This window comes from Erinaceus europaeus, chromosome 1 (genome assembly GCF_950295315.1).
Source record: "Erinaceus europaeus chromosome 1, mEriEur2.1, whole genome shotgun sequence".
In the NCBI taxonomy this organism is placed as follows: Eukaryota; Metazoa; Chordata; class Mammalia; order Eulipotyphla; family Erinaceidae; genus Erinaceus; species Erinaceus europaeus.
The window spans coordinates 173,690,472-173,717,954 of NC_080162.1; the positions used below are offsets into that span (position 1 = coordinate 173,690,472).

The following is a 27,483-nucleotide window of genomic DNA, read 5'->3' on the forward strand; positions in this document are numbered from 1 at the left end:
TGCAGCAGGTTAAGCACACATGGTGCAAAGTGCAAGGGCCTAAATAAAGATCCCGGTTCAAGCCCCCAGCTCCCCACATGCAGAGGGGTCAGCAGCAGGTCGGCAGGTGTCTATCTTTCTCTCCTCCTCTGTCTTCCCCTCCTCTCTCAGTTTCTCTCTGTCCTATCCAACAACAGCTATAATAACAATAACGACTACAACAAGGGCAATAAAATGGGGGAAAATGGCCTCCAGGAACAGTGGATTCTAGTACAGGCACCAAGCCCCAGCAATAACCCTAGAGATTAAAAAAAAAAAAAAAAAAACCTCAAAGTAACCATGTAAATATAGATTGTTATTTTACACACTAGTCTTTTGAGGTGGTATTATTACTACATTTTTAATGAATATCCACAAAGAAAAACCAAAGCAAAACCCCAACGACTGCAATACAGCCTTTTTCCCCCTTCCAATTCATTTCATAGAGAAAAGCAAAAGAGATGGCATTAATCCAACGCTGTCCCTCTCTCTGTCTTTCTTAGCATCATGTAACACGTCTAACAGTTGAGTTTATAGACATACTTTCTACCCAGGGAACAGGGCATTCATGTAGTTCCTGTCCTTCCCAGAGGCGGTGGCATGAAGAGTTGCTGTTACAGGGGGCTGGAGTTGCTCTGGCATTCATGGTCCCCAGGGACACTGGGTCTTTGCTTGACTAGTCAGGGAAAGAGGCTAGCACTTGTGTCAGTGGGAACCCTCAGGCAGGACAGCTGTGCAGACCTGAAGGCTTGCCCTGTTGCTTCAGGCAGCACACAGCCTCCTTCCCTGGAGTCACTGAGTGTGGCATTAGCTTTCATCAAGCATGGCCTGTCACTGTGGCAGACTCATAACATAGGGAACCCCAAAAAGTTGTAAGGTGTGCTGTGGAAAACTCACCCATAGCCTACTATCTCTGCTGTGATTGTGAGTCAAAACTCATACTCTTGCATTACAATTAGACTCCATTGGTCAGAATTGTGTTTAGGGCTTGTAGACTTTTAAGTTAGGGAATAGTCAAAACACCAAAGGAAAAGCTGGCAAGAAGCTGGGGGGAGGGGGGCTTCATTACAAAGTGACATGATTTGAATCGAATACAGACCATGCAATATGATGCTGGAGAGGAAGAGTGAATGGGCAAACAAGAACTCTGCTTATTCTTCTTTCTCAATGACTTCATTTGTAAAGCAGGCATATGTGTGGTAAACACCTCTCTCTCAGAATTCATGAACATTAAATGTGACCATTGGTATTAAAGGGCTATCAAGTCCCAGAGCTTCTTTCACTGGAATGTAACAACATTGTAATAGTAAGTCTTCATCAAAAATGAGGAGACAGCATTCCCTGTATCTGATTATGAAGCAGAGATCCTGGTCTTCCCCCTCACAGTGAAAGCTATTTTATCTCGTCTCCCTTGTGTCAACATTTCGTACTCATATCTCTTTTAAAGTCAACTGCTGGACTAGCAAAACAGCTCACTTGGGTAGTGTGCTGCTTTGGCAAGTGTGCAACCCAAATTCAAGCCTGGTTCCCACTGCACTGAAGTTAGCTTTCATGCTGTTGGCTGTGTGTGTTTCTCTCTCTCCCTCTCTCTCTCTCTTTCTCTCTCTCTCTCCCTCTCTATATCAAATAAATGAAGTTTATTTATTTAATGCAAGAGAGACCAAAGAACTATTTAGCTAGCCCCAAAATATGTGGTGCTGAGGAACAAATTATGGACCTCATGCATGCAAGTCCTGCACTGTGCCCACTGACCCACCTCCTGGGCCAGTCAGTCTCATTGATCACTTATGTAAAATGGAAAAACATGAAGTGCATTGCTTAAGCAAGGCACTATTATGTCTTTTATTTATTATTATTATTGCCACCAGAGCTATTGCAGGGGCTTGGTGCCAGCACTACAATTCCACCACTCACAGCAGCCTTTTTTTTTTCTATTTAATTTTCTTTCTTTCTTTCTATTTTATTTGACGTGGCAGAGAGAAATTGAAAGGGAAGGAGATAGGCAGAGTGAAAGAGAGATACCTGCAGACCTGCTTCACTGCTCATGAAGCTTCCCCTCTATAGATAAAGAGTGGGGGCTTGAACCTTGGTCCCTGCACATATTGTTATATACGCTTAACTGGGTATGCCACTGCCCGGTCCCCAAAGGCATTATTATGTCTTACTGTCAGCAGTAAGGAAGTAATATTTGCTGTTAATAACTACATTTCTATATTTAGTTGAAGTTTACAAAATGCTTTTAAATGCAACATTTTACTTAATCATTATAAAAATAATTGACAAATTCTTCTCCCCATTTTGTAGAAGATGTTCAGTGAGTTTATGTAAATTGCCCAAGGTGGTATAGCTTAAAGTTTAGGAGATAATATGATCAGTTCAGAAATAGTGAAGGGGTAAATTAATTCAAAGAATCCACATTCCCTCCTCCCATTGAGCAAAATAACACGGAGAAAAACTAGCATGTTTAGTGAATTAAGGAATTGAAGGACGACTATGGCATGATTTCACTCAAATATGGAATGTAGAGAATTGAAATACATGAACTTGAAAAAATACACATATCTACAAACATATCTATGTAGTCAGCCCATATCTATGACCTTGGTAGAAGTATGGTGGTTATTGTTGGGGGATAGGAGGTTGGGGTACAGAATTTTGGTGGTTGGAGTAGTGTGAAATTAAACCCCTATTATCTTTTAAATCACTAATAAAGAAAGAAATCAGAGACAGCTACAGCCAGTATTATGTGCCAGAGTGGGAGTGGGGGCGTGGCAGAATATTTACAAAGAAATTGAGGGTTCAAGTCCCCAGCTCCCCACCTGCAGGGGAGTCGCATCACAAGCGGTGAAGAAGGTCTGCAGGCGTCTATCTTTCTCTCCCCCTCTCTGTCTTCCTCTCCTCTCTCCATTTCTCTCTGTCCTATCCAACAACAATGATAACAATAATAACTACAACAATAAAAAAAACACAAGGGCAGGAGTCGGGCGGTGGCGCAGTGGGTTAGGCACAGGTGGCGCAGTGGGTTAGGCGCAGGTGGCGCAAAGCGCAAAGACCGGTGTAAGGATCCCAATTTGAGCCCCTGGCTTCCCACCTGCAGGGGAGTCGCTTCACAGGCAGTGAAGCAGGTCTGCAGGTGTCTATCTTTCTCTCCCCCTCTGTCTTCCCCTCCTCTCTCTATTTCTCGCTGTCCTATTCAACAATGACAACAACAGTAACAATAACAGTAACTACAACAATATAACAAGGGCAAAAAATGGAATAAATAAATAAATAAATAACACAAGGGCAACAAAAGGGAATAAATAAAAATATATATTTAAAAAAAAAAGAAATTGAGGGCAGAGAGAGACTCCAGACCGTAGGGGGGAACTCACAAAAAAATATATGAAAGTCTCCTTTATTCTGGGTCTGGAGATTAGTGAGCTAAATGTGCAAAACCCTGTTCTAACAGAATTTTCCCTCTGAGATTGTGATGGCAGTTTTTCACTACTCAGAAAAAAAACCTGGGTAAATGCAAGCCAGGAATCTTGGACTGAGGAAAGTGCAAATCCCGTCATGACCACAAGGTGATGGCAGTGACCTTAGAAACAGCCTTTCCTATTAAAATCAGAAGATAACAAAGTTCTGACAATTAAATGCTAGTGTCCTTTCTTTTTCTTTTTTTTTTTCATGCTGGGTACCTGATTGCCACAGTATCCAGATTTGCCCATTCCTAAACAGTATATAACAGTTCACAGTCTGGAATTAACACATCAGCTCTGGTGTGGATATGACTTTCATCAAGGCACTTGACCACACTGTAAGCCTCAGTTCCCTCTTTCATAAAAATGGATGGTAACAGCACAATAATGATCGGAGTTTTTGTGAGGGTTATATCAGCAATAATTATTAGCTACTAACATTTTGCTTCCCTTACTCCCCAGAAGCAGGAATATGGACGGAGGGTGGGGGCATCATTCGCCTCAGTCCTTAGTCCTGGCCCCGTATGGACCTTATTAATAGTGCTTCTGTTCAAGATGACCCTTGACCCCTCAGCCACCTTGTGCTCCTTTGGGGTTGATGAGTGGCCAGCTTATTATGGGGAGAGTGGTGAGGACAGCAATAACAGTGACAGAAATCAGTGCCCAAACAAGGAAACCTGTCTCGAGTCCAAATTTCAGATCAGTAGCCCCTCACCGGCAATTACAAAATTCCACCCTTCATCATTTTAGTTTATTTTATAAGCATCTTAATCATGGAACATTTTTATCTGTGGAGTTAGGGAGAATCTCAAGTCAGAGAGAAAAAAAGAAAAAGAAAAAAATTAAAAAACATGCTGAGTTAACAGAAGGTGCTTCCATGATAGTGGTACAGTAGTAAACAATGAATTAATCATTCGCTCCACTCTGTGTTTTCAATCTTTCGGAACGGAAAAGTAATGAGTCACTTTAAGCTGTGAATGACTGCTCTGAAGAGAAAAACAAATCCATAGAGCCCTCACGAATAAACACGTTTGCCAGTCAGTGTGCTGACTTAATTTCTAACCCACTAACTTTGAGCAGAAAGTGCCTTCTGCCAGAGGAGCTGCCTCTCCAGAAATAGACTCTCATCTGTTAGAAACGCCTGGGAGGGAGGTGCTAAGAAAAACAACAAAGGGTCACACTGCATGGTTTGCATGCTGATGGCCTAGCACCACCAGCCAAAGCAGTTAGTGGCCTCATAGATGACTGGGTACAGGAAAATGAGGTACAGACAACTTACTGGCAGGAGCTTAGAATTGCTGTTCAGTATAGGGGATCTGGACCATTGGAATTCAGAGTTCTGCCAGTATTATCTAGCCTCACCTTAAGTCAGAGGACAGCCTAATCAAGTCTGGAAGTGTACAGCTGTCTCCAAATATAAGTTGCATTGTTAAAATAAATAAATGACTAATTAAGAAAATGTATGGGGGACCAGGCTTTGGTGCACCAGGCTAAGCCCACATAGTACGAAGCTCAAGGACCTGTTCAAACCCCCAGCTTCCCACCTGCAGGGGATCACTTCACAAGTGGTAAAGCAGGTCTGCTGGTGTCTATCTTTCTCTCTCCCTCTCTTATCTTCCCCTCTCAATTTCTCTCTGTTCTGTTAAAAAAAAAAAAAAGAGAGAAAGAGAGAGAGAGAAAGAAAGAAAATGGCCACAGGAGCAGTGGATTCATAGAGCAGGCACCAAGCCCCACGATAACCCTGGAGGTTAATAAAATAAAATAAAATTTTATTTAATAAAATATTTATTTATTTAATAAAATAAATAAAATGTGTGCATAGGAATTTCTTCTTCTCCTCATCCTTCTTTGTCAGTGATTTAACAGTGACTCACCACAAAATAATGGAGTATAGTTCCACACTGCCACCACCAAAGTTCTGTGCCCCCCAACCCCCAACAATAACCACCACAGTTCCTCCATGGACCTAGATAAAGATTGACTTTTTTTCCCCAAGTTCATGTGTTTGAATTCTTTATATTCCACATGAGTGAAATTATCCCATAGTCCTTCATTTCCTTACTTCCTCCACTAAGCATAATCACCACCAGTTCCACACATTTTGTTGCAAAGGACACACGATCATCTCTTTAAATTGCTGAGTAGTATTCCATTAAGTGTATGTCCCATAACTTCTTTTTCCAGTCATCTCTCAACAGACATTTAGTTTGCTTCCATATGCTGGCTATTGTGGATAGATAATATGCATAGGAATTTTTATGCACGCAGGAGTGTTTTTGTTGTTGCAGAAACCCTTCTAAGTCAACCTTTTTTTTTTAGCTTGAACTTTTATGTTTTATTTGTATTTTTTCTTTTTTTAAATTTTTTATTTATAAAAAGGAAACATTGAGAAAACCATAGGATAAGAGGGGTACAACTTCACACAATTCCCACCACCAGATATCCATATCCCATCCCCTCCCCTTATAGCTTTCCTATTGTTTAACCCTCTGGGAGTACGGACCCAAGGTCATTGTGGGATGCAGAAGATGGAAGGTCTGGCTTCTGTAATTGCTTCCCCACTGAACATGGGCATTGACAGGTCAATCCATACTCCCAGCCTGCCTCTCTCTTTCCCTAGTGGGGAAGGGTTCTGGGGAAGCAGAGCTCCAGGACACATTGGTAGGGTTGTCTGTCCAGGGAAGTCTGGTCGGCATCCTGCTAGCATCTGGAACCTGGTGGTTAACAAGAAAGTTAACATACAAAGCCAAACAAATTGTTGACCAATCATGGCCCTAAGGGCTGGAATAGCGCAGATGAAGTGTTGGGGGGTCCTCCATTTTGTAGATAGCTAGTAGGCATATTTCATGATGTTAGTTTCACCTGAATGGCCAACACTCTAATTACAGCCAACACCCCTTGTGTTTCTCTTCAATTATATACCTCCTTCCACCCGAAAACAGGCCACTACTGACCCAGCTGCTATCTATGTAGATTAATGTCGCCTGTTGTAGAGCCGCCAGTAAATTGAATTATACAGAGTACACTTTTGATGTACAAAATACCAAGTTTTAGCAAGAGGAAATTTCAAACAGCTTGGAAGTTTCTTATAAAGTTAAATATACTTATCATATGACCCTGCAATTTCACTACTCCTTATCTACCTAAGAGATAAGAAACCACATGTCTACAAAAAGACATACAGACAAATGTTCTCATCAGTTCAGTGCACTACCACCTACACTGGAAACATACCATTGGCCCATTGACAGGTAAATGGGAAAACTGTGACATGTGCATACAATGAAATGAAACTAATACATGGAACAATAGGTGAGTCTCAAAAAAAAGAAAACATTGTTCTGAGATAAAGAAAGTCAGTCACAGAAGATTATGTATTATGAACCAACAAAGTTACCCACGTGGAAAATGTGCTGCTTTGCCATGTGCACAACCTGAGTTCAAGCCCAGCACCCATTCCACTGATGGTAACTTTGATGCTGTGATCTATTTTATTTGGTTTTTAATTTATTATTTGGTAAGACGGAAGGACAGTAAGGGAGGAAAGAAAAAAAGAGAGGTAACTGCAGCACTGCTTCCCCACTCATGAAGCTTTCTTCCTGCAGGTGGGGCCTGCCTGGGGCCTTGAATCCAGATATTTCCTTGTAAGATGTGCATTCAAGCAGGGGCACCACCACCAGGTCCCAAAGTCTCTTTCACTCTTTCTCTGTCTCTCTGCCTCTCTGTCCCTATTATAACAGATTATTTATTATTCCGTTTATAAAATTTTTTGTTCTTGGAATGACAAAATAGCTCACCTAGAAGGGTGCCCGCTTTATTATGCCAGTGACCCACATTTCAACCCAACCACCATCACACTGGGGGAAGCTTCAGTTCTGTGGTATATTCCCCCCATAACACACACACACACACACACACTCTCTCTCTCTCTCTCTCTCTCTCTCTCTCTCTTTCCCTCCCCCTTTCCCTCTCCCTCTCCCCCAAAGGTAAGTGAAGAACAGTGAAGTCCCAGTGATGGCAAAAAAAAAAGAGGTGTCATTTTTTTGTCACCACTATATCTACAGAAAGTATGTGTTGAGGGCTAGGTGGTAGCACACCAGGTTAAGTGCACACAGGACCCATTCAAGGATCCTGGTTCTAGTCCCTGGCTCCCCACCTGCAGGGGGCTCTCTTTGAAAGCAGTAAAGGAGTTCTGCAGGTGTCTGTGTTTCTCTCCCCATCTCTGTCTTCTCCTCTCTCAATTTCTCTCTGTCTTGTACAACAGTAGCAACAACAATAACAACAACAACAATGAAAAAATATATATATGGCCACCAGGAGCAGTAGATTTGTAGTACAGGCACCAAGCCTCAGGCATAACACTGGAGGCAAAAAAAAAAAAAGTACTTGTTAGGGACCAGAGAAATAACATAGCACAGTTTATGCTATATACTTTAATGCCGGAGGCACTAAAGTTCCCAGGTTAAATCCATGGCACCACTATAAACCAGCTAAGTAGTTCTTTGGCTGAAAATTTTTTTTTTCTTTTGGCTTAAGCAGTATTGCTATAGATTTGAATTTACCCACCACTTTGTAATAACATGACTCCCCTAAAGACCTGCAGATCCCAAACAACTGATCTTACTATCCTTGTTTGGGGGGCATTGTTGATTATTTGATTTGTTGCCAGAGCTTTCACTAGGGCTTCATACCAGTGCAATTTTACCATTCCTGGTGGACTCTTTTTCTTTCTTTCTTTCTTTCTTTCTTTCTTTCTTTCTTTCTTTCTTCTGTCTGTCTGTCTGTCTGTCTGTCTGTCTGTCTGTCTCTTTTTAAGCTGAAGGGTGAAAGAGAGAAACTGATAAAATGCTATTGTTTTCGACGGGTTATGTTGTTTTCGCTGGGCTGGCTTCACGGGCGGGTAACAGACGACCAGGGACTCATGGCTGGGTTGTACGCAGTATCTCTTTATTCATGCAGGACGCAGCACAATCTAAGACGAGCTAAGCTAAATTCAAGTACCTTAAAACTCACAATGCTGTCTTTATATATACTTGCCAAGTAGGGTGGAAACAGGATGTGACATAGAGAGGGTGGAGAGAAAAGTGACTGGTGACAATCAGAGTGTGACAAGGAGAGGGGGTGGAGCAAAAACTTATCATGAAACAGTGGGGATTGAACCAATGCCCTGGAGGGAGGGTGGTGCTTGTTAACAGCGGTTATGTAAATAGAATGAAGTGGTTATGTAAATAGAATAGTGTTAAGCAGGGGGGATTTAAACCAAATGAAACAGAAGGGGTCTCATGCATACCAACAAAATGCCCCAGCAATATTCCACCATGAGTGAAGCTTTTCTTTCATATAGTGTTCCTGTATAAGTAGCCGAGGACTCAAACCCAGGTCATCATACATGGTAAAGTATGCACTCCACTGGCTGAACTATCTTCCAGTCCCTTGATCCTCTTGTTGTACAAATAGAGAAATAAAGGCCCAGAGTGTTGAGGTGATGTGGACAAGATGCTTTCCCAAAAGACCAGGAGTTTCTACAACTTGTAAGAAGTTTCTGACTTTCCAGATCTGTTCATTTATCAGTCTTTTGAAAGCTGGAAAAGGAAGGAAGGAAGGATTGGAAGAAACAAATAAATAAACAAAGAAAGAGGAAATAGAAGCACCTCCATGTACTTCGAGTATGAAGCAATTCAAAAAACACAAGCAAGGCAAGCAGAAAGATGATCTGATTCATTGTCCACCGTTTAGGGCATTACCATGAACCTGGGCTGAGAACTTAGTTTACAGCCACGTAAAATCACCAATTTGTAATCATGCAGGGTCTGGCAAGTTAATTCACTTGTGTTGTATGCTGACTTTGTCGTGGGTATGACCCAGATTGAAGCACAGCCTCCACCTGACAGAGGGAAGATTTTGTGCTAGATTTTCTTTCTCCCTGTGTCTTTCTTTTTTTTTTTTTTTTAATGTATTTTATTTTCTCTTTTGTGTTGCCCTTGGTTGTTTTTGTGTGTGTGTGGTTGTAGTTATTATTATTGTTGTTGTCATTGTTAGATAGGACAGAGAGAAATTGAGAGAGGAGGGGAAGACAGAGAGGAGGAGAGATAGACACCTGCAGACCTGCTTCACCGCCTGTGAAATGACTCCCCTGCAGGTGGGGAGCCAGGGCTCGAACGGAGATTGTTATTCTTATTCCTTGCGCTCGTGCCACATGCGCTTAACCCTCTGAGCTACCACCCGAATCCCTCCCTGTGTCTATCTCTAAAGGTCGGCCTAGAACAATACATCGCCAGAGATGACTATAAATAAATTGTGATCATTTTGAAAGTTTTTGACATCTATAGAGCAGTAATTTTTTGACAAATGTTATTTTCTTTTTTCTTTTCTCCCAAGGGTTATCGCTGGAGCTGGGTGCCTGCACTATGAATCCCATCCTCCTGGAGGCCATTTTTCCCCCATTTTGTTACCCTTGTTGTTGATATTATTGTTATTGCTGCTGTTATTGTTGGGTAAGACAGAAATTGAGAGTGGAGGGGTGGACAGAGAGGGGGAGAGAAAGAAGACACCTGCAGACCTGTGTCACCACTTGTGAAGCCACCCTCACTGTAGGTGGGGGCTCAAACCCAGATCCTTATGAACCCATCCTTACGCTTTGCACCATGTGCGCTTAACCCTCTGCACTACCACTTGACCCCCTACAAACTTTCTTTTAATTTAGATTGTTTACTAAGTGGATTTCCAAATGCTTAAAAGATTTCAAATGTGGGTAATTGTTCTGGAACCCAAAACTAAACTTTCTCAAGACTTAACACAACATATTTACTGTTGTGTTAAGCACTGGATAGAAAGTTGAGCAAGAAGTCATGGTTCCTGCTTACCATGTTAAAAACAAAAACAAAGGGACCAAGCGGTAGTGCACATAATGTGAAACGCATGGACCCGCTCAAGGATCTCACTTTGAGCCCCTGGCTCCCCACCTGCAGGGGGGATCTCTTCACAAGCAGTGAAGCAGGTCTGCAAGTGTCTATCTTTCTCTCCCTCTCTCTGTCTTCTCCCAATTTTTCTCTGTCCTATTCAACAACAGCAGCAGCAACAACAACAACAGTAACAGCAACAGCAACAACAACAATGGAAAAAAGATGTCGTCCAGGAGCAGTGGGTTCCTAGTGCAGGCACTAAGCCCCAGCGATAACCCTGGAGGCCAAAAATAAATAAATAAATAATTTTTTTGTAGTCTACCCCTTACCATGTCTCTTAAAAATTCAGAAAAAAAAAAATTGAGGGAGTCAGGCGGTAGCGCAGCGGGTTAAGCACAGGTGGCACAAAGCGTAAGGACCAGCGTACGGATCCCAGTTCAAGTCCCCAGCTCCCCATCTGCAGGGGAGTCGCTTCACAGGCGGTGAAGCAGGTGTGCAGGTGTCTTTCTTTCTCTCCCCCTCTCTGTCTTCCCCTCTTCTCTCCATTTCTCTCTGTCCTATCCAACAACAAAAATATCAATAACAACAACAATAATAACTACAACAATAAAACAACACAGTCAACAAAAGGGAATAAATAAATATTTTTTAAAATTAACAAGGAAGTAAAATGGATCATATTTCTTTATATCCATTATCTAATTTTCCTTGGGAAGATTTCTTTGATGTCCCTAACAGGAGTCAAAAAAGATATGGTTATAATTGAGGAGATAATAGCCAAAGTATGACAATTGATAGTTATATTATTTTCAGGTGACTTAAAGAGAACCTTAGTCTGCATTGTATTTTGGGGTTTGCGACCTCTAGATTAGCTTCCTGAACTAATGAACGGCTACGGAAAGAAGTGATGTTTATTTGTGTTGTCAGTGTCAAAGTTTGCTACTAGTCGGTTTAAAATATGCTTGGCATATTATAACAGAAACAAAGAACAGCAAGCTTATAAATTATGTGTGACACAAAAGTAACACCACAGTTATCATTTTCTAAAATACTCAGCAACTTTTAAAAATTCCTAAACTGAGGCTGGGGAGGTGGCCCATCAATAGAGCACAATCCTTGCAAGCCTGAGGATCTGGACTTGATCCTTGATACCACATAAAAGCAAGAGAGACAAAAACAAATGAAATGTCATAAATGGTAGAGCAGTGCTCTTGTCTCTTGATTTAAAAAAAACAATAATAATGAGACATAAAGATTTCTGAAATACAGAAAGAACTTACTAGCTCTGTATGTTATGTAGTATTATTTTACTAAAAATGAAAGTTTTATCTAATTAATAAGAAACCATCAAATGACACTGGATATGTACCAAAACATTTTTGAATTCTTATTTTCCCCATGAAGATGGAAATAATCTGCTTTCTCTACTGTTTTCCCGCTTTGTAAGACAACCATTTCTTCTTTCTCTGGCCTCCTCCAATTTCCCACAGAGCTCCCTTCTTTGACCTAAGTGTTGACCTCACTTCCTACCTCACTGAAAATTTAGAAGCATTTAATGAAGAGTACCTGTTTTCTTTTTAGATGAGCAGTTCAACTGCCACTTCATTTATCATCTCATCCCCCTTATTTTCCCAGTGAGGAACTGCCCTCCTAACCAAGGCAACTTTGCTTTTCTTTATTTTTTTAATTGGGGGATTAATGGTTTACAGTAAATATAGTTGTTGGTACATATGTAAAATTCCTCTTTTCTGCAAAACACTCTCACCCCCCAGCCTAGATCTTCCTCCTCCATCATGCACCAGGACCTGAAAGTCCCCTACCCTCTCTACCCACCCTACCCCCCAGCCCCCGCCAGAGTTCTTTACTTTGGTGCAATATACCATAACTAGTCCAAGCTCTACTTTCTGTTGGCCCTTTCTATTCTTATTTCTCAAGAAAAACTTTCTACCTTAGCTGTAGGCACTAACATATTATTATCACCCTGTGCAGGACCTCATCATGTATGATCCTCACGTCTACTTTAGGTCAGTTTTCTGTCTTTGCAATCATTCCCATCAGTGTAAAACCTTTTTTCATTACCACTCTTGTTTAAAAACTGTGTTCACTACTCCTATGTAACAAAATCTTCTGAAAAAGTTGACACTGATATAAATTTCATTTATTCTCCAACCAATGACAGTCTGGCTTCCATCCTCCCCCATCCTAAGAAACCTGTCCTTGTCTGGGTCAATGACAACTTCTGTATCCAGCCAGAATCCAAAGAACTCTTCTGGGTTGTTCAACTTGATTGCTCATATGCTTTTTCTTGGATGGTTTCTTTATTTGTGCTATTTATACCACACTAACTCCTCCTCTCTCTTTCTCTCATTGCTCCTTTTCAGTCTCCAACCTGAACTATTGAATGGCTGCTGAGGTTTCTAATAATTCATTGGCTATATTTTGGCCTTGACAATCATATCCAGACCAAGGTTTGGAGTATCCTTCAGTGTCTGACAATAAATTTATATCTCTAGCTTTGAAATTGATTTTTCCTAAGTTCAGTGTCTTGTATCTAGTGTCCTACTTGCTATCTCTTCTTGGATATACAATATGTATCTCAAAGTTAACATCCAAAACAGAAGCACAACTTACTCAGTTGTGTAAGTCATATTTATTTATTTATCTATCAGTTATTTCCAGGACTTCCCCATTCCAGGCCAACTTTTTCAGCTAGAGAAAGAAGGAGGTGGGGAGGGGTGGGGGAAAGAGAGGAAGAAAGAAAAGGAGAGGGAGGTGGGGAGAAGATATAGTATTACCATGTGGTGTATAGGAAGCTTTAACCAGGGTCGCATTTAGGTTAAAATAGGCATCCTACCAGGTGATATATTTCACTGACCCTCTATAGAAGTCATCTTTAATACCACCTTAATTTTTTTATTTTTACTACTTTATGGGGGGGGTAATGTTGTACATTACAGTTGTTGACACAGAGTGTATAATTTCTTATTTTCCCATCATAGGTGTCTCAAAACCTTGTTTCTCCCTACCTAGGTCCCTTTTCACCATCATTACTATGTCTTATATTCAACCCAACAGAAATTTTGTCTGTGCCTTTATCTCTAACCTTACTATCTAGACCTCCACCAAGCCCCCCAGTTGTCTCTGACCTACAATAGAATAACACTGGTGATCTATTTTTCTCTCCCCACTAAAAACAGAATAATATTATTTCTAAAACCTAAATCATATAACATCAGGCTTCTATTTAACCTCCTTCAATATCCACTCTTTTACTATAAAATAAAATCCAGTGGTCCATGAGGTGGCACACTGGATAGGACATTGGACTCTCAAGCCTGAGGTCCTGAGTTTAATCCCTGGCAGCACATGTACCAGAGTGATGTCTGGGTCTTTCTCTTTTTTATCATTTCTCATGAATAAATAAATAAAATATTTTTAAAAAACAAAGGATTATTTGCCAGGCTAGCCTGAGGGTGTTTCTTCCTGGGCATGTGCTCTCTGGGTTGGAGAGAACTTGACCGGAGCCAACCTAGGCTGCTGCTTACTCAGTGATGCAGGAGAGGAACCAGGAACTCTCATGGCTGAGCGGGAACACAGTGCAATGCTGCCTTTATATCTTCTGAAGCAGAAGTGGCAGGTCGGAAAAGGAAATGGGTAGGATAGGGGGTGGGGAGAAGAAAAGAGCTTGAAAGTAGCAAGCTTCCATCTAACCAGTGGGGATTAAACCAATGCCCTACAGACAGGGCAGGTCTCAGACAAAACAATGATTATGTAAATAGACCACAGCATCAAGCAATCCAGCATGGAGCAGGGGGGAGCAGGCGTAATGCCCAACAATTATTTATAAAAAAAATTAAAATTAAATCCAAATTTCTAACTTTCATTAACAAGACCCTGCATAATCTCTTGTCTCTCCACATTATCTCAGGCAGATCATTCCCTCTCATACTTCCCTCTGAACTCCTTGTCCTTTCTGACTCTCCAATACGTCAGATCCTAGCCCATCTTCAGGCTCTCTCATTCTCTTCCATCTATCTGGGAAACTAGCTTTTTGCATCACTGTCCCTTTCCAATCTGAAGATCCCAACTCAGAAGTGTACCTTTTAGAAACCTCAGCTGACTTTAAGCAGCCTCACACCCATCTCCAGTATTCTTATCATATCTGAAAACATCACCATTTGTCTTCTTTCCTGTCTTTCCTTACTAGAGTGCAAGTTCTCAAAGAACAGCCTCTTCTTTTTCAATATTATCATAAAAAAATTTTGGTATTTTCATCTATAATGACTTCATTTCCATTTGAACTTTCAGATGTATCAGATACCTGTAATTTTAATTTTGAGTTATTAACTCCCTTAAGTAGAAGATATTTTTATAGTATAGCTTCATCATTTGAAAAGAAAATGGTCAGAAAGGACCCATAATGTGAAGTCTTGCCTATTAATATTGTATTGGCTTATCGAAAAGTCATGACATATGTTTTTGGTTTTCTATGCAAACAATTCATAATGACTTTTCTGACAACTCAGTAATAATTCGTTATATGAATTGATTTTTTAATAAGCAGAATTCATTTCTGTGAATGCTGAGACCTGTGGATGGGACTTAAACTGTCTCCTTTTGGCTCATCTTATATCCTATGTGCTCAGATCAGTGGCCCAAAGATCAGAGAAATTGAAGTATGTAAACTATCCTTAGAATAAACACAGACTCATCAGGCTTATGTTCTTTACTTATTTATTTATGTGTCATTGTCAGAACTTTGCTGCTCCAGACCAACTTTTCAGATAGAGACAGAGACATAAAGACAACACAACCGCCAACCAAATGGTGGAGCTGGGTAATATATAGTAAAGCAGGTGCACTAGCCGCGTGTACTATTTTGTCAGGCCCCAGGCTCATGTATTTTAATAGTAGTGTCCATCTTTTAGATTAAATGAAATAAACTCTTTTTTTTTAATTTGTCTTATTTATTTATTCCCTTTTGTTGCCCTTGTTTTTTTATTGTTGTGGTTATTATTGTTGTCATCATTGTTGGATAGGACAGAGAGAAATGGAGAGAGGAGGGGAAGACAGAGGGGGGAGAGAAAGATAGACACCTGCAGACCTGCTTCACTGCCTGTGAAGCGACTCCCCTGCAGGTGGGGAGCCGAGGTCTCGAACCGGGATCCTTAACGCCGGTCCTTGATCTTTGTGCCACGTGCGCTTAACCCACTGTGCTACTGCCCGACTCCCCGACATAAACTCTTAGTACCTGACACCTGGGAAGTGTTCAGTGAGTGCTGGCCACTGTCATTCACACCTAAATGACATGACCACTTTAATAATCATGAACTAAAAATATCAGTAGAATCCAGTATTTATAAAGGATATGGGTAAATGTCTGCTGTCACCAAGATCATCATCTGATGATGGGCTTCCTAGAATGGTGAGGTGAATTATAGTCAAGAAGATGAGAAGGGCCTGGCTCTGGCAAACCTGACTGAACACTTTACCATGTATAAGGACCCAGGTTCAAGCCCCCAGTCCCTACCTGAGAGGAAGGTTCATGAGTGATGAAGCAGTACTGGAGATCTCTCTCTCTCTCTCTCTCTCTCTCTCCCTCCCTCCCTCCCTCCCTCCCTCCCTCCCTTCCTCCTTCTCTATATCTCCTCCCTCTCTCAGTTTTACTCTGTGCCATCAAATAAAATAAATAGATTCTTCAAAAAAAAATAAAACTGCAAGAGGGCCTAAACACAAATAGAAAAATAAAAGAAGATGAGAAGCTATTTTAATGAAGGAATTTTCCAATGAAGAAAAAATATGTTGGGTGGGACAACGAAATATTGATAGATTGATTTTTATTTTAATGTAGTTCTCTCTCCCCCATTATAGAACTCCATGAAGGTGATGTTTAAATGCCTCTGGAAAAACTGTGGAAAGGTGCTGAGCACTGCAGCAGGTATCCAGAAACACATCCGGACCATTCATCTCGGGTAAGACCATACATCTTCAAAGCTTGAAGAACCTTCATCAGTTCAGTCAAAGGCCACCTGCATTCCCCAGAGCGCTTCCAGACTAGGGAAAGAGAGAGAGAGGCTGGGAGTATGGACCGACCTGTCAATGCCCATGTTCAGCTGGGAAGCAATTACAGAATCCAGACCTTCAACCTTCTGCATCCCACAATGACCTTGGGTCCTTACTCCCGAAGGGATAAAGAATAAAAAAGCTATCAGGGGAGGGGATGGGATACGGAGTTCTGGTGGTGGGAATTATGTGGAGTTGTACCCCTCTTATCCTATGGTTTAGTCAATGTTTTCTTTTTATAAATAAAAAATTAAAAAAAAAAAAAAAAGAAATGACACACTGCACTGTGCCTGTCTTCAAAGTTCTAAACACAGGGGTAAGGACAGGGCTTACATTGTCTTCCTCATCACTATAGAGGTGGCCACTAGAGATAATAGAAGTCACTAGGGCACAGTGGTACAAATGTGGACTGAATATCTAAAGTCCTTTGTTTTTCTACTAAATGACACTAGGCAAGTCATTGCTCTGAACCTTACTTCCCTCTAAAAAGGCTATGAGTATTATTCACCCTGAAGGGTTATGGGTGAAGTCAAAAATAAAACATATGGTAAAGTGATTTTTAAAATACAAAACAAAAATACTATGGCAGAAGTTCTTAAACAGAGGCCTCTAGTTAGATTTCAAGGAGTTGTGAGCCATCTAAAATTGCTTGTAAAAGTGAATGTATGTTTTTCCCCAATAAAGAGTATTTGTAAGTCTCAAAAACATACAGAGCCTATAAAGGGATTAAGGGTCACTGTGATAGCCTTTCTGTTACTGTTCTTAAGACGCCTGATGAGGGAGCAGGGTATTTTTTTTTTTTTGACCTTTGATTCAACTTCTTCTTCTTCTTTTTTTTTTTTATTTTATTTAAGAAAGGATTAATTAACAAAACCATAGGGTAGGAGGGGTACAACTCCACACAATTCCCACCACCCAATCTCCATATCCCACCCCCTCCCCCGATAGCTTTCCCATTCTCTATCCCTCTGGGAGCATGGACCCAGGGTCATTGTGGGTTGCAGAAGGTAGAAGGTCTGGCTTCTGTAATTGCTTCCCCGCTGAACATGGGCGTTGACTGGTCGGTCCATACTCCCAGTCTGCCTCTCTCTTTCCCTAGTAGGGTGGGTCTCTGGGGAAGCTGAGCTCCAGGACATATTGGTGGGGTCTTCAATCCAGGGAAGTCTGGCCGGCATCCTGATGACACCTGGAACCTGGTGACTGAAAAGAGAGTTAACATACAAAGCCAAACAAATTGTTGAGCAGTCATGGACCCAAAGCTTGGAAAAGTGGAGAGGAAGTATTAGGGAGGTACTCACTGCAAACTCTAGTATACTTCTGCTTTCTTACTTTGGTGCCATACTCCAAACTCAGTCAATTTCTGCTTTGCGTTTCTACTTCTTCTTCTTTTTTTTTTTTACATGCATAACATTCCCCAGATTCCCATTTAACAATACAACCCCCACTATTTCATTCATCATTTTTCATGGACCTGTATTCTCCCCACCCACCCACCCACCCCAGAGTCTTTTAGTTTGGTGTAATACTCCAATTCCATTTCAGGTTCGACTTGTGTTTTCTTTTCTAATCTTGTTTTTCAACTTCGGCCTGAGAGTGAGATCATCCCGTATTCATCCTTCTGTTTCTGACTTATTTCACTCAACATGATTTTTTCAAGGCCCATCCAAGATCGGCTGAAAACGGTGAAGTCACCATTTTTTACAGCTGAGTAGTATTCCATTGTGTATATATACCACAACTTGCTCAGCCATTCATCTGTTGTTGGACACCTGGGTTGCTTCCAGGTTTTGGCTATTACAAATTGTGCTGCCAAGAACATATGTGTACACAGATCTTTTTGGATGGCTGTGTTGGGTTCCTTAGGATATATCCCCAGGAGGGGAATTGCAGGGTCATAGCGTAGGTCCATGTCTAGCCTTCTGAGAGTTCTCCAGACTGTTCTCCACAGAGGTTGGACCAATTGACATTCCCACCAGCAGTGCAGGAGGGTTCCTTTGACCCCACACCCTGGGAGTAGGGTATTGGTAAGTTCAGTTAAGTGCATATGTGCAAGGATCCAGGTTTGAGCCCGCACTCCCCACCTGCAGGGGAGATGCTTCATGAGTGGTGAAGCAGATATCTGCATCTTTGTCTCTCCCCATCCCAGTTTCTCTCTGTCCTGTCAAGTAAAAAAATAAAATAGAAAAAAAAAAAAAAAAGGAAAAAATGGCCACCAGAAGTTGTGGATTTATAGTGTAAGTACTGAGCCCTAGCAATACCCTGATGGCAATTAAAAAAAAAAAAAAAGATGCCTGATGACAGAGCTCTATCCTTCTCTGTTGTTCACATAATCTCTTTATGTGTACAATCTATATGTCTCCTTGTAGAATTTTTCTAAGGAAAGATAAAACATAGCTTGGAAAAACCACAGTGATTAAGAATCACACCGCAGGGTAGTAGAGCAGCAGTCTTGCTCTTTATTCCTTAGTCTGTCTTGTCCAGGGATCTGAGACTCTGAAGGGACCTTGAGAAGAAATAAGTCATAACCTTTATTTTATTTTTTTTTTTTTGGCCTCCAGAGTTATTGCTGGGGCTCAGTGCCTGCACCACAAATCCACTGCTCCTGGAGGCCATTTTTTCCCCCTTTTTATTGCCCTTGTAGCCTTGTTGTGGTTATTGTTGTTATTGGTGATGTCATTCATTGTTGGATAGGACAGAGAGAAATGGAGAGAGGAGGGGAAGCCAGAGAGGGGGAGAGAAAGATAGACACCTGCAGACCTGCTTCACCACCTGTGAAGCAACTCCCCTGCAGGTGAGGAGCTGGGGGCTCGAACCGGGATCCTTATGCTGGTCCTTGCGCTTTGCACCACGTACGCTTAACCCACTGTGCTACCGCCCGACCCCCACAAAACTTTATTCTTATGTGAAGTTCAAACTCCCCAATATTTAGACACAAATGAATATCAATAATATATGTGTTTGAGAAATAAACATGATCACTTTGCCCAGCTAAAGATAAATTTAGGAAATACATTATTCAATAAAAGTGATATAAAAAAATAAAATGATTGTAAAATAATTTCGCCCATCTCTGCATGTCAGCTCATTCAGTGACTTTGTAAATAAGCAAGGATCTAGTTGTCTAATCAGAAGGGTCAGAAGGGTTGACAGATGGGGACACTGATGGACCCAGACCATAGCATGCCTGTCTCCAAGCACAGTAGGTGTGGCACAGGAAGTCTGTTTTCCTGGTCCCATAACCAGAGAGGATTCCATTTCATCCTCTAGTAAATACCACACTGAAACACTCTGGGCTAGAGTGCCCTCATTCCTGTTTTTTTTTTTTTAATATATTTTTTTATTATTTATTTATTCCCTTTTGTTGCCCTTGCTGTTTTATTGTTGTAGTCATCATTGATGTTGTTGTTGGATAGGACAGAGAGAAATGGAGAGGGGAGGGGAAGACAGAGAGAGGGAGAGAAAGAGAGACACCTGCAGACCTGCTTCACCGGTTGTGAAGCGACTCCCCTACAGGTGGGGAGCTGGGGGCTTGAACCGGGATCCTTACACAGGTCCTTGCGCTTTGCGCCACCTGCACTTAACCCGCTGCACTACAGCCCGACTCCCTCTCATTCCTGTTCCTATGAAGTCTTCAAAGAAGGGAATCCTAGTTGGGCGGGATAGATAGCATAATAGTTATGCAAAGAGACTCTCTTGCCTGAGGCTCCAAAGTCCCAAATTCAGTCACCACCACCACCACCACCACCACCATAAACCAGAGCTAAGCAGTGCTCTGGTTAAAAAGCAAAAACAAACAAAAAAAAAACCATGACATTAGAAGGCAATCCTAGTGTCTTCCCTCAAAGCTCATTATTAAGATAATTCACATAACATGATCAAGTGAAATAAGTCAGAAACAAAAGGATGAATATGGGATGATCTCACTCTCAGGCAGAAAAACAAGGTCAGAAGAGAAAACCCAAGTAGAACCAGAGCTGGAGTTGGTGTATTGCACCAAAGTAAAAGACTCTGGGGTGTGTGTGTGTGGGGGGGGGGGGGGAGTAGAGAGTACAGGTCCTGGAAAAGGATGACAGAGGACCTAGTGGGGGTTGTATTGTTATGTGGAAAACTAAGAAATGTTATGCAAATACAAACTATTGTATTCACTGTCAAATGTAACACATTAATTCCCCAATAAGGGGTAGGGGGGAAGACAATTCATAATATAAATAGCTTAGAGTCATTTAAAAGTTTAGAAAGAACCTCCTGAAGCTGTAGTCTGAAGCTAAAGTATTTGCTTTAAATTCCACATGCCCAGAAAATTGAATTCTGATTAGCACCATGCAGAAGCACACGCTATATATAAGTATGTATAGACTTTAAGCACCATCACACAGTTTTCCTTTGAGTACCCAGGAGGTACTCCCATGGTGGATGAAATTCACAGTGTGCTGCTGTACTTGCTTCCCTAGGACTCATATATTACTCATGCTTTAAAAATTGCCTTGCTGGGGAGTTGGGCTGTAGTGCAGCGGGTTAAGCGCAGGTGGCGCAAAGCACAAGGACCGGGTTCAAGCCCCCGGCTCCTCATCTGCAGGGGAAGTCGCTTCACAGGCGGTGAAGCAGGTCTGCAGGTGTCTATCTTTCTCTCCTCCTCTCTGTCTTCCCCTCCTCTCTCCATTTCTCTCTGTCCTATCCAACAACGACAAAAACAATAATAACTACAACAATAAAACAAGGGCAACAAAAGGGAATAAATAAATAAAATAAATATTTTTTAAAAAATTGCCTTGCTGAATTCAGATTCATAGCCCTACGAGACCACTATGCAAGGACCCCACACACACACACACACACACACACACAGCCCACTATGTATGCAAAGCCTAGTGCCTGAGCGATCGCTTGTCTCTTTTTAAGCTATGGGCTCAATTATCTGACTACAGGTAGCAAAACATTGTCTGTTCTGTTTTGTTTTGTTTTTAACAGATCACTTTGAGAGAGGAATGTTGTTATTTGCAAGATTGTTACCACAGCTTTACTGTCTTACATATCCTGATGATTGGTGTCAGCACCACTTGTGGAATAGGCTGACAAGGGGGGTGGAGGCCCAGTGTCCTATGGTGTTGGAAATGGTTGAGTTGGAGGAGGGCACGGTGTACTGGCAGAACTTTTTTTTTTAATATTTTTTATTTATATAAAATGGAAATATTGGCAAGACTATAGGATAAGAGGGGTACATTTCCATACAGTGCCCACCCCCAGAGCTCCATATCCAATCCCTTCCCTTGATAACTTCCCTATTCTTTATCCCTCTGGGAGTACGGACCCAGGATCATTGTGGGGTGCAGAAGGAGGAAGGTCTGGCTTCTGTAATTGCTTCCCTGCTGAACATGAGTGTTGGCAGTTCGATCCATACTCTCAGCCTGTCTCTTTCCCTAGTGGGGCAGGGATCTGGGGAGGCCAGGCTCCAAGACACATGGTGGGGTCCTCTGCTCAGGGAAGTTGGGTTGGCATCATGGTATCATCAGGAACCTGGTGACTAACAGGAGTTAAAATACAATGCAGAACAAATTGTTGACTAATTATGAACCTAAAGGCAAGAATATTGCAGATGAAGATCTGGGGTCTCCGTTTTGGAAAAAAGCTAATAGGTCTATTTTAGGTATATTCCAGAGGGCCTATGACTTTACTAGTTTTTTCCTGAGTCTGACAGCTAATATGCAGGTGGACCCAGGTTATTGTCTGGGGAAATGGTGTCATAGTTGGAAAAGGCACTAGAACTTTCTTAATGAGTGTTGGCTGTGTGTGAAGATGGAGAGAACTATAACAACAACCAAAGGAAATACATCTTATATCTTCTATAGTTGCAATGCTTACCATGGCAGTAGAAAAAGTACACTATTTTCTCTTAAATCTCACTCCATTCTTGTACACTGATCCTGACTGAGCTCCATGTAGAATGCATAATTTCCTCCAGGCCCGTGTGTCTACTAGTAGGCCTTGGCAGTCAGTGGCATGTTGGCCTGTCTCTTACTGGGAAGGAAAAGTGAACAGGAATAGCACACATGCACATTCTTCTTCCCACTCTCTGGGGTCTTGAATGGTATGCTTGTCAGAAAGCCAAGCCCAGCCAACCCTGAGACAGTATAGAGATACTTCCCTAGACACCTCAGCCTCAGGTCTCAGGGGAATTATAGCAAGACTGGGAGAAGCTTCTGATTTGCCAGGACAGAAAGGTCAAGGAGAAGGGGATTTTATTTTGGGTTTTATGTTCATCTTGTAAGGGGCGGGGGCATCATTCTAAGTCAGTAATGTGTTGCTACTAAATGTGTTCATGAAATATGCCCCATGGAAGAGAGATGGACAAGGGTCTCGGCCCGGCCCAGCCATCCCACAAGGCCAGACTGACAGGTACAAACTACCTCCCTAGATACTAACAACTGTACTCAATGTTTTCTAGATTCTAGACAGTTGTTTTATTTCACTCAAAACTTTCTATGGAAAAGTACAGGAGGAGCCTGTAGAACCTCCTAGTCCCTGTCAGTCTGAGCTCACAGCCCATGGTCATAGCTAGGAACATTCTAGGCTGCACTCATTTCAAGACCAGTCTTCCTCAACTTCTCAGTAGTCTACATTCATTTAATCTTCATAACAAGCAGCACTATGTTTGGATTTATTTTGCCAGTGAAGAATATAGAGCCATGTAGGAAAAAAAAATTTTTTTAAAGCCACCACGTAGCTAGAAGGTATAAGGATTTAGACCTAGGAAATCTCACTACAGAATTGCATGTCCTTATGCACTGCTTATGCACTGTGCTACAATATCAGCATCATTCATTCCACGTTTAACAGGAAGAGTGTGCCAGATATGCTGGTATTTGAAGTGATACAAAGATTAACAAATAACAGCCTTAAAGAAACACACTCTTAAGGAGGGAGGTGGTAATTTTTTAATACAAAATAACACCAAATAATCAAAGAAAGTGAATCAAATTAAGTAAATTCACTTCAGAAGGAACACAGAGGATCTAACAATTAGGAGTTGATTCTAAACTCCTGTATGCCTACTCTTCAAACTTCCAAATTTGTCTTCTTTGTGACATTCTCCACTACCCTCTTGCTCAGCCACTCTCACCACTAATCTAGATTGTCAGTGACAAAAACTTCTCTCTGGTCTCAATTTCCTCTTCTTGCCCTTCTGTCTCCTATTCTGTAGGCAGTAGCCAGAGTGATCCTTTTTACAGTAATTTCATTATTAGTGTTGTAACCGTAGTGTACAAAATCAGAGGATTTCAGAGGTGTATTTTCACAGCCACACGTTTCTATATGATTCACCACACCCACCACCAAAGTCCTATGGACAACCACCCCCCCATAATTACCATATTTCTCAAAGTTTATATTTTTATTTATTTTTTAGTATTGGACAGAGACAGAGGGAAATTGAGAGAAGGGGAAGATAGAGAAAGAAAGAGACAGAAAGACACTTGCAGTGTTGCTTCACCACTTGTGAAGCTTTCCCCTGTAGGTGAGGACCAGGGGCTTGAACCTGGGTCCTTGTGAACTGTGATATGTGTGCTTAACCAGGTGCGCCACTGCCTGGCCATAGTTCTCGAAGTTTAAGAGGCAGTTTAGTTACTATTTCATTTGCAAGTGTGGGAATACATATTCAGTCTAACATTATTCTGCAATTAAAAAGTGTGTGTATCTGTGATCCTGGGAGAACTAATGAAATTTCCAAAGGAGGGAATGAGGAAACAGAATTCTGGTGGTGGGAAAGATAGGGAATGATACTCCTGTTTCTTATAATTTTGTAAGTCAATATTAAATCACTAATAAAACATTTTAATGTGTGATGTTATATTATTAAGAACAAAATATTCTGCAATTTAAAAAGTATAATATCGTATTGTTAAGTAAAATAGTGAAGTGGTGAGAGAGAACTACCAGATGGTTTGGTTTATATGTAGACTAGATACAACCGAAACAGGCTGATCCTTTTAAAAAGTGAGTCCTTGGGAGTCGGGCTGTAGCACAGCGGGTTAAGCGCACGTGGCGCAAAGCACAAGGACCGGCATAAGGATCCCGGTTCGAACCCCGGCTCCCCACCTGCAGGGGAGTCGCTTCACAGGCGGTGAAGCAGGTCTGCAGGTGTCTATCTTTCTCTCCTCCTCTCTGTCTTCCCCTCCTCTCTCCATTTCTCTCTGCCATATCCAACAACGACTACAACAATAAAACAACAAGGGCAACAAAAAGGGAATAAATAAATAAAATTAAAAAAAAAAAAAGAATGATGATTTAAAAAAAAAAAAAAAAGTGAGTCCTTGAAAACCCTCAGAGGCTTCTGTCAGATTCAGAATAAAGTCCAAATCCATTCTTATAGACTCTGAAACATTACTTCCTGGATCATGCTTTCCCTGGCATCCTGAGCACCAACTGTTGTTCCTCTCTCTCTGTCCTATTCTTGGGGGGAAAAACCTACCTCACCGAGGGCTTCGTGCTATTCAGTGTGGGTTTCCCCCTCCCCTTGTGGAGATTTTGACCCAGATTTCCCACTCAGGGAAACTTCTTCTGAATGCTATTTGAATTTTCAGCCCACCCTGCTTAGAGAGACGCTCACACAGCTTCCATTTTCTTTCTGAAAATGCCATTGCTCTTATATTAAATACATATTTCTTTATGGATTTCTTGTCTACCTCTTTCACTTGACTATAAAGTTCCATCAAGGCAGACTCTATATTTTGTTTTGTACTGTGATGCCAGAAACTCCTAAAACAATACCTGGGTTTAATAAGCTTTCCAAAAAAAAAAAGTTGAAGAATTAACTGATTGGTTGGGTAGTTGGTTGGTTGACTCATTTGTTGAATAAGCTGCTCTAAGAGGTCAAGGAAAGCTTCCCTGGAACTAGATGGCTAGGTTGAGTGTTACCAGATAGGTAACTATTTGCCAGGTAGGCAACAAAGGAATAAGCGGTCCAGACAAGCATGCACAGATTTCTGAGGCAAGAGAGCTGATCATTTAGTGTGACTCATTTGTCCTCTTTTGCATAGGCGTGTTGGGGACTCGGACTACAGTGATGGAGAAGAGGACTTCTACTACACTGAGATCAAGCTCAACACAGACTCGGTGGCAGACGGGCTGAGCAGCCTGGCCCCTGTTTCCCCCTCCCAGTCCCTGGCTTCACCTCCTACTTTCCCCATCCCAGATTCAAGCCGAGCAGAAACTCCTTGTGCCAAAACTGAGACTAAACTGATGACACCTTTGAGCCGCTCAGCTCCCACCACCCTCTACCTCGTGCACACGGACCACGCTTACCAGGTGACTTACTTGCGAGGGACTGTGAGAATCAAACCTTGGCCAAAGGGGCCGGGAGGTGGCGCACCTGGTTGAACACACATGCTACAATGTACAGGGACCCAGGTTCTAGGCCCCGGTCCCCATCTGCAGGGGGAAAGCTTTGCAAGTGGTGAGGCAGGGCTGCAGGTGTCTCCCTTTCTATCTACCCCACCCTCTCAATTTCTGGCTGTCTCTATCTAATAAATAAAGATAATTTAAAAAGTAAAAAAAAAAAAAAAAATCACCTTGACCAAAAACATTAACATTTCATTGTTTTTTAAAATATATTTTTATATTTATTTATTGTCACTTTTGTTGCCCTTGTTTTTTATTGTTCTTATAGTTATTGTTGTTGTTATTGATGGCGTTGTTGTTGGATTGGACAGAGAGAAATGGAGAGAGGAAGGGAAAACAGAGAGGGGGAGAGAAAGATAGACACCTGCAGACCTGCTTCACCACTTGTGAAGTAACACCCCTGCAAGTAGGGAGCTGGGGGCTCAAACCGGGATCCTTATGCCGGTCCTTGCGCTTCGCGCCACGTGCGCTTAACCCACTGCACCACCGCCCAATTCCCCAGGTATTAACATTTTGACCCATAAGAAAACTAAATGTTACAGGAAAAGAAAATTCAATGGGAAACCAGCATCACACGTGATAGTTTGTCCCTCTCTCCCACCCATCCCTGTTATAGCTGAGATCTTGACACACAAAGAACAAACACTGGATTCCTGGACTCACCAATATGAAATGAACATCTAATATCTGAGAGATTGTTATAAAAATTAAAATCCTTAATGTTTAAACCCTTGGAAGAATGCCTGGTATATACTATAGGTGAATAAGACATAAAAAGGTAAACAATGGAAAACTTTAGCATAATAAGTCATTCTCCACCTTAAGTATGGGACTTCATGACCTGAATTAGAAGCTAACGGTCTCAGTTTAGAGCAGAAGTCATTGGGTCAGTGTTAGCCTCACCTGGGAACATGTTAAAAATATTAAGTCTCTGACCTACAGCCGTAGAAGTTGGGGAATGGTAGTGAGCAACCTGTGCTGCATCAGGCCCACCAGGTAATTCTGATTCACTCTAAAGTCCATTAGACCTTAGAAACAAATACTACAATTACAGGCCACAGATAAGACACCTTTTCTTTTTTTTAAATTAATTTATTTTATCTGATAGAACAGGGAGAAGCTGAAAGGGAAGGGGAGACAGGAAAAGAAAAAAGACACAGAGACACCTGCAGCACTGCTTCACCACTCCTGAAGCTCCCCCCACCCATAAGTGGGGGCCGGAGGCTCAAACCTGGGTCCTTGTGCATGGTGATCCATGCACTTAACCAGGTGCTCCACCATGCAGCCACTAAAACTCTTTTTCTCCCCAGCAACTATTAACTCTTAGGTTTTGATTTGTTTAAATGATAATATTATGTATCATACAATTGATACAGTATTTTAAATATGATTAAATTAAATGTAATTGAAATATATTCAAGATTATAAGAAGGTAGTTTAGCTACAGATGAGTCAGGGAAGTGGCTCTACAGCTCAGGACATGTGTGAGACTCCGAGTTCCACCTCTGGTACCCAACTCAAAGTGTCTTCTTCACAAATACTTTTTAATTGCATTTCCCCATCCTTGTTTTACAAATAGCTTCCCATGTAACTGAGTAGTACTCAAATCAAAACATCAAATTATTTCAATCATTCTGTTTGATATT

At 41.5% G+C, this 27,483-nt stretch overlaps 1 protein-coding gene across 1 annotated transcript in view; it reads left to right on the forward strand.

The window, feature by feature from the left end:
- The window catches only part of ZNF704 (zinc finger protein 704), a 276,320-nt gene that overhangs the window by 219,769 nt on the left and 29,068 nt on the right, over nucleotides 1-27,483 (forward strand). The window contains exons 5-6 of the mRNA XM_007520149.3: nucleotides 16,253-16,353; nucleotides 25,477-25,744. Coding sequence (XP_007520211.2) covers nucleotides 16,253-16,353; nucleotides 25,477-25,744 — 369 coding nt within the window. The remainder of the gene's footprint in view (nucleotides 1-16,252; nucleotides 16,354-25,476; nucleotides 25,745-27,483) is intronic.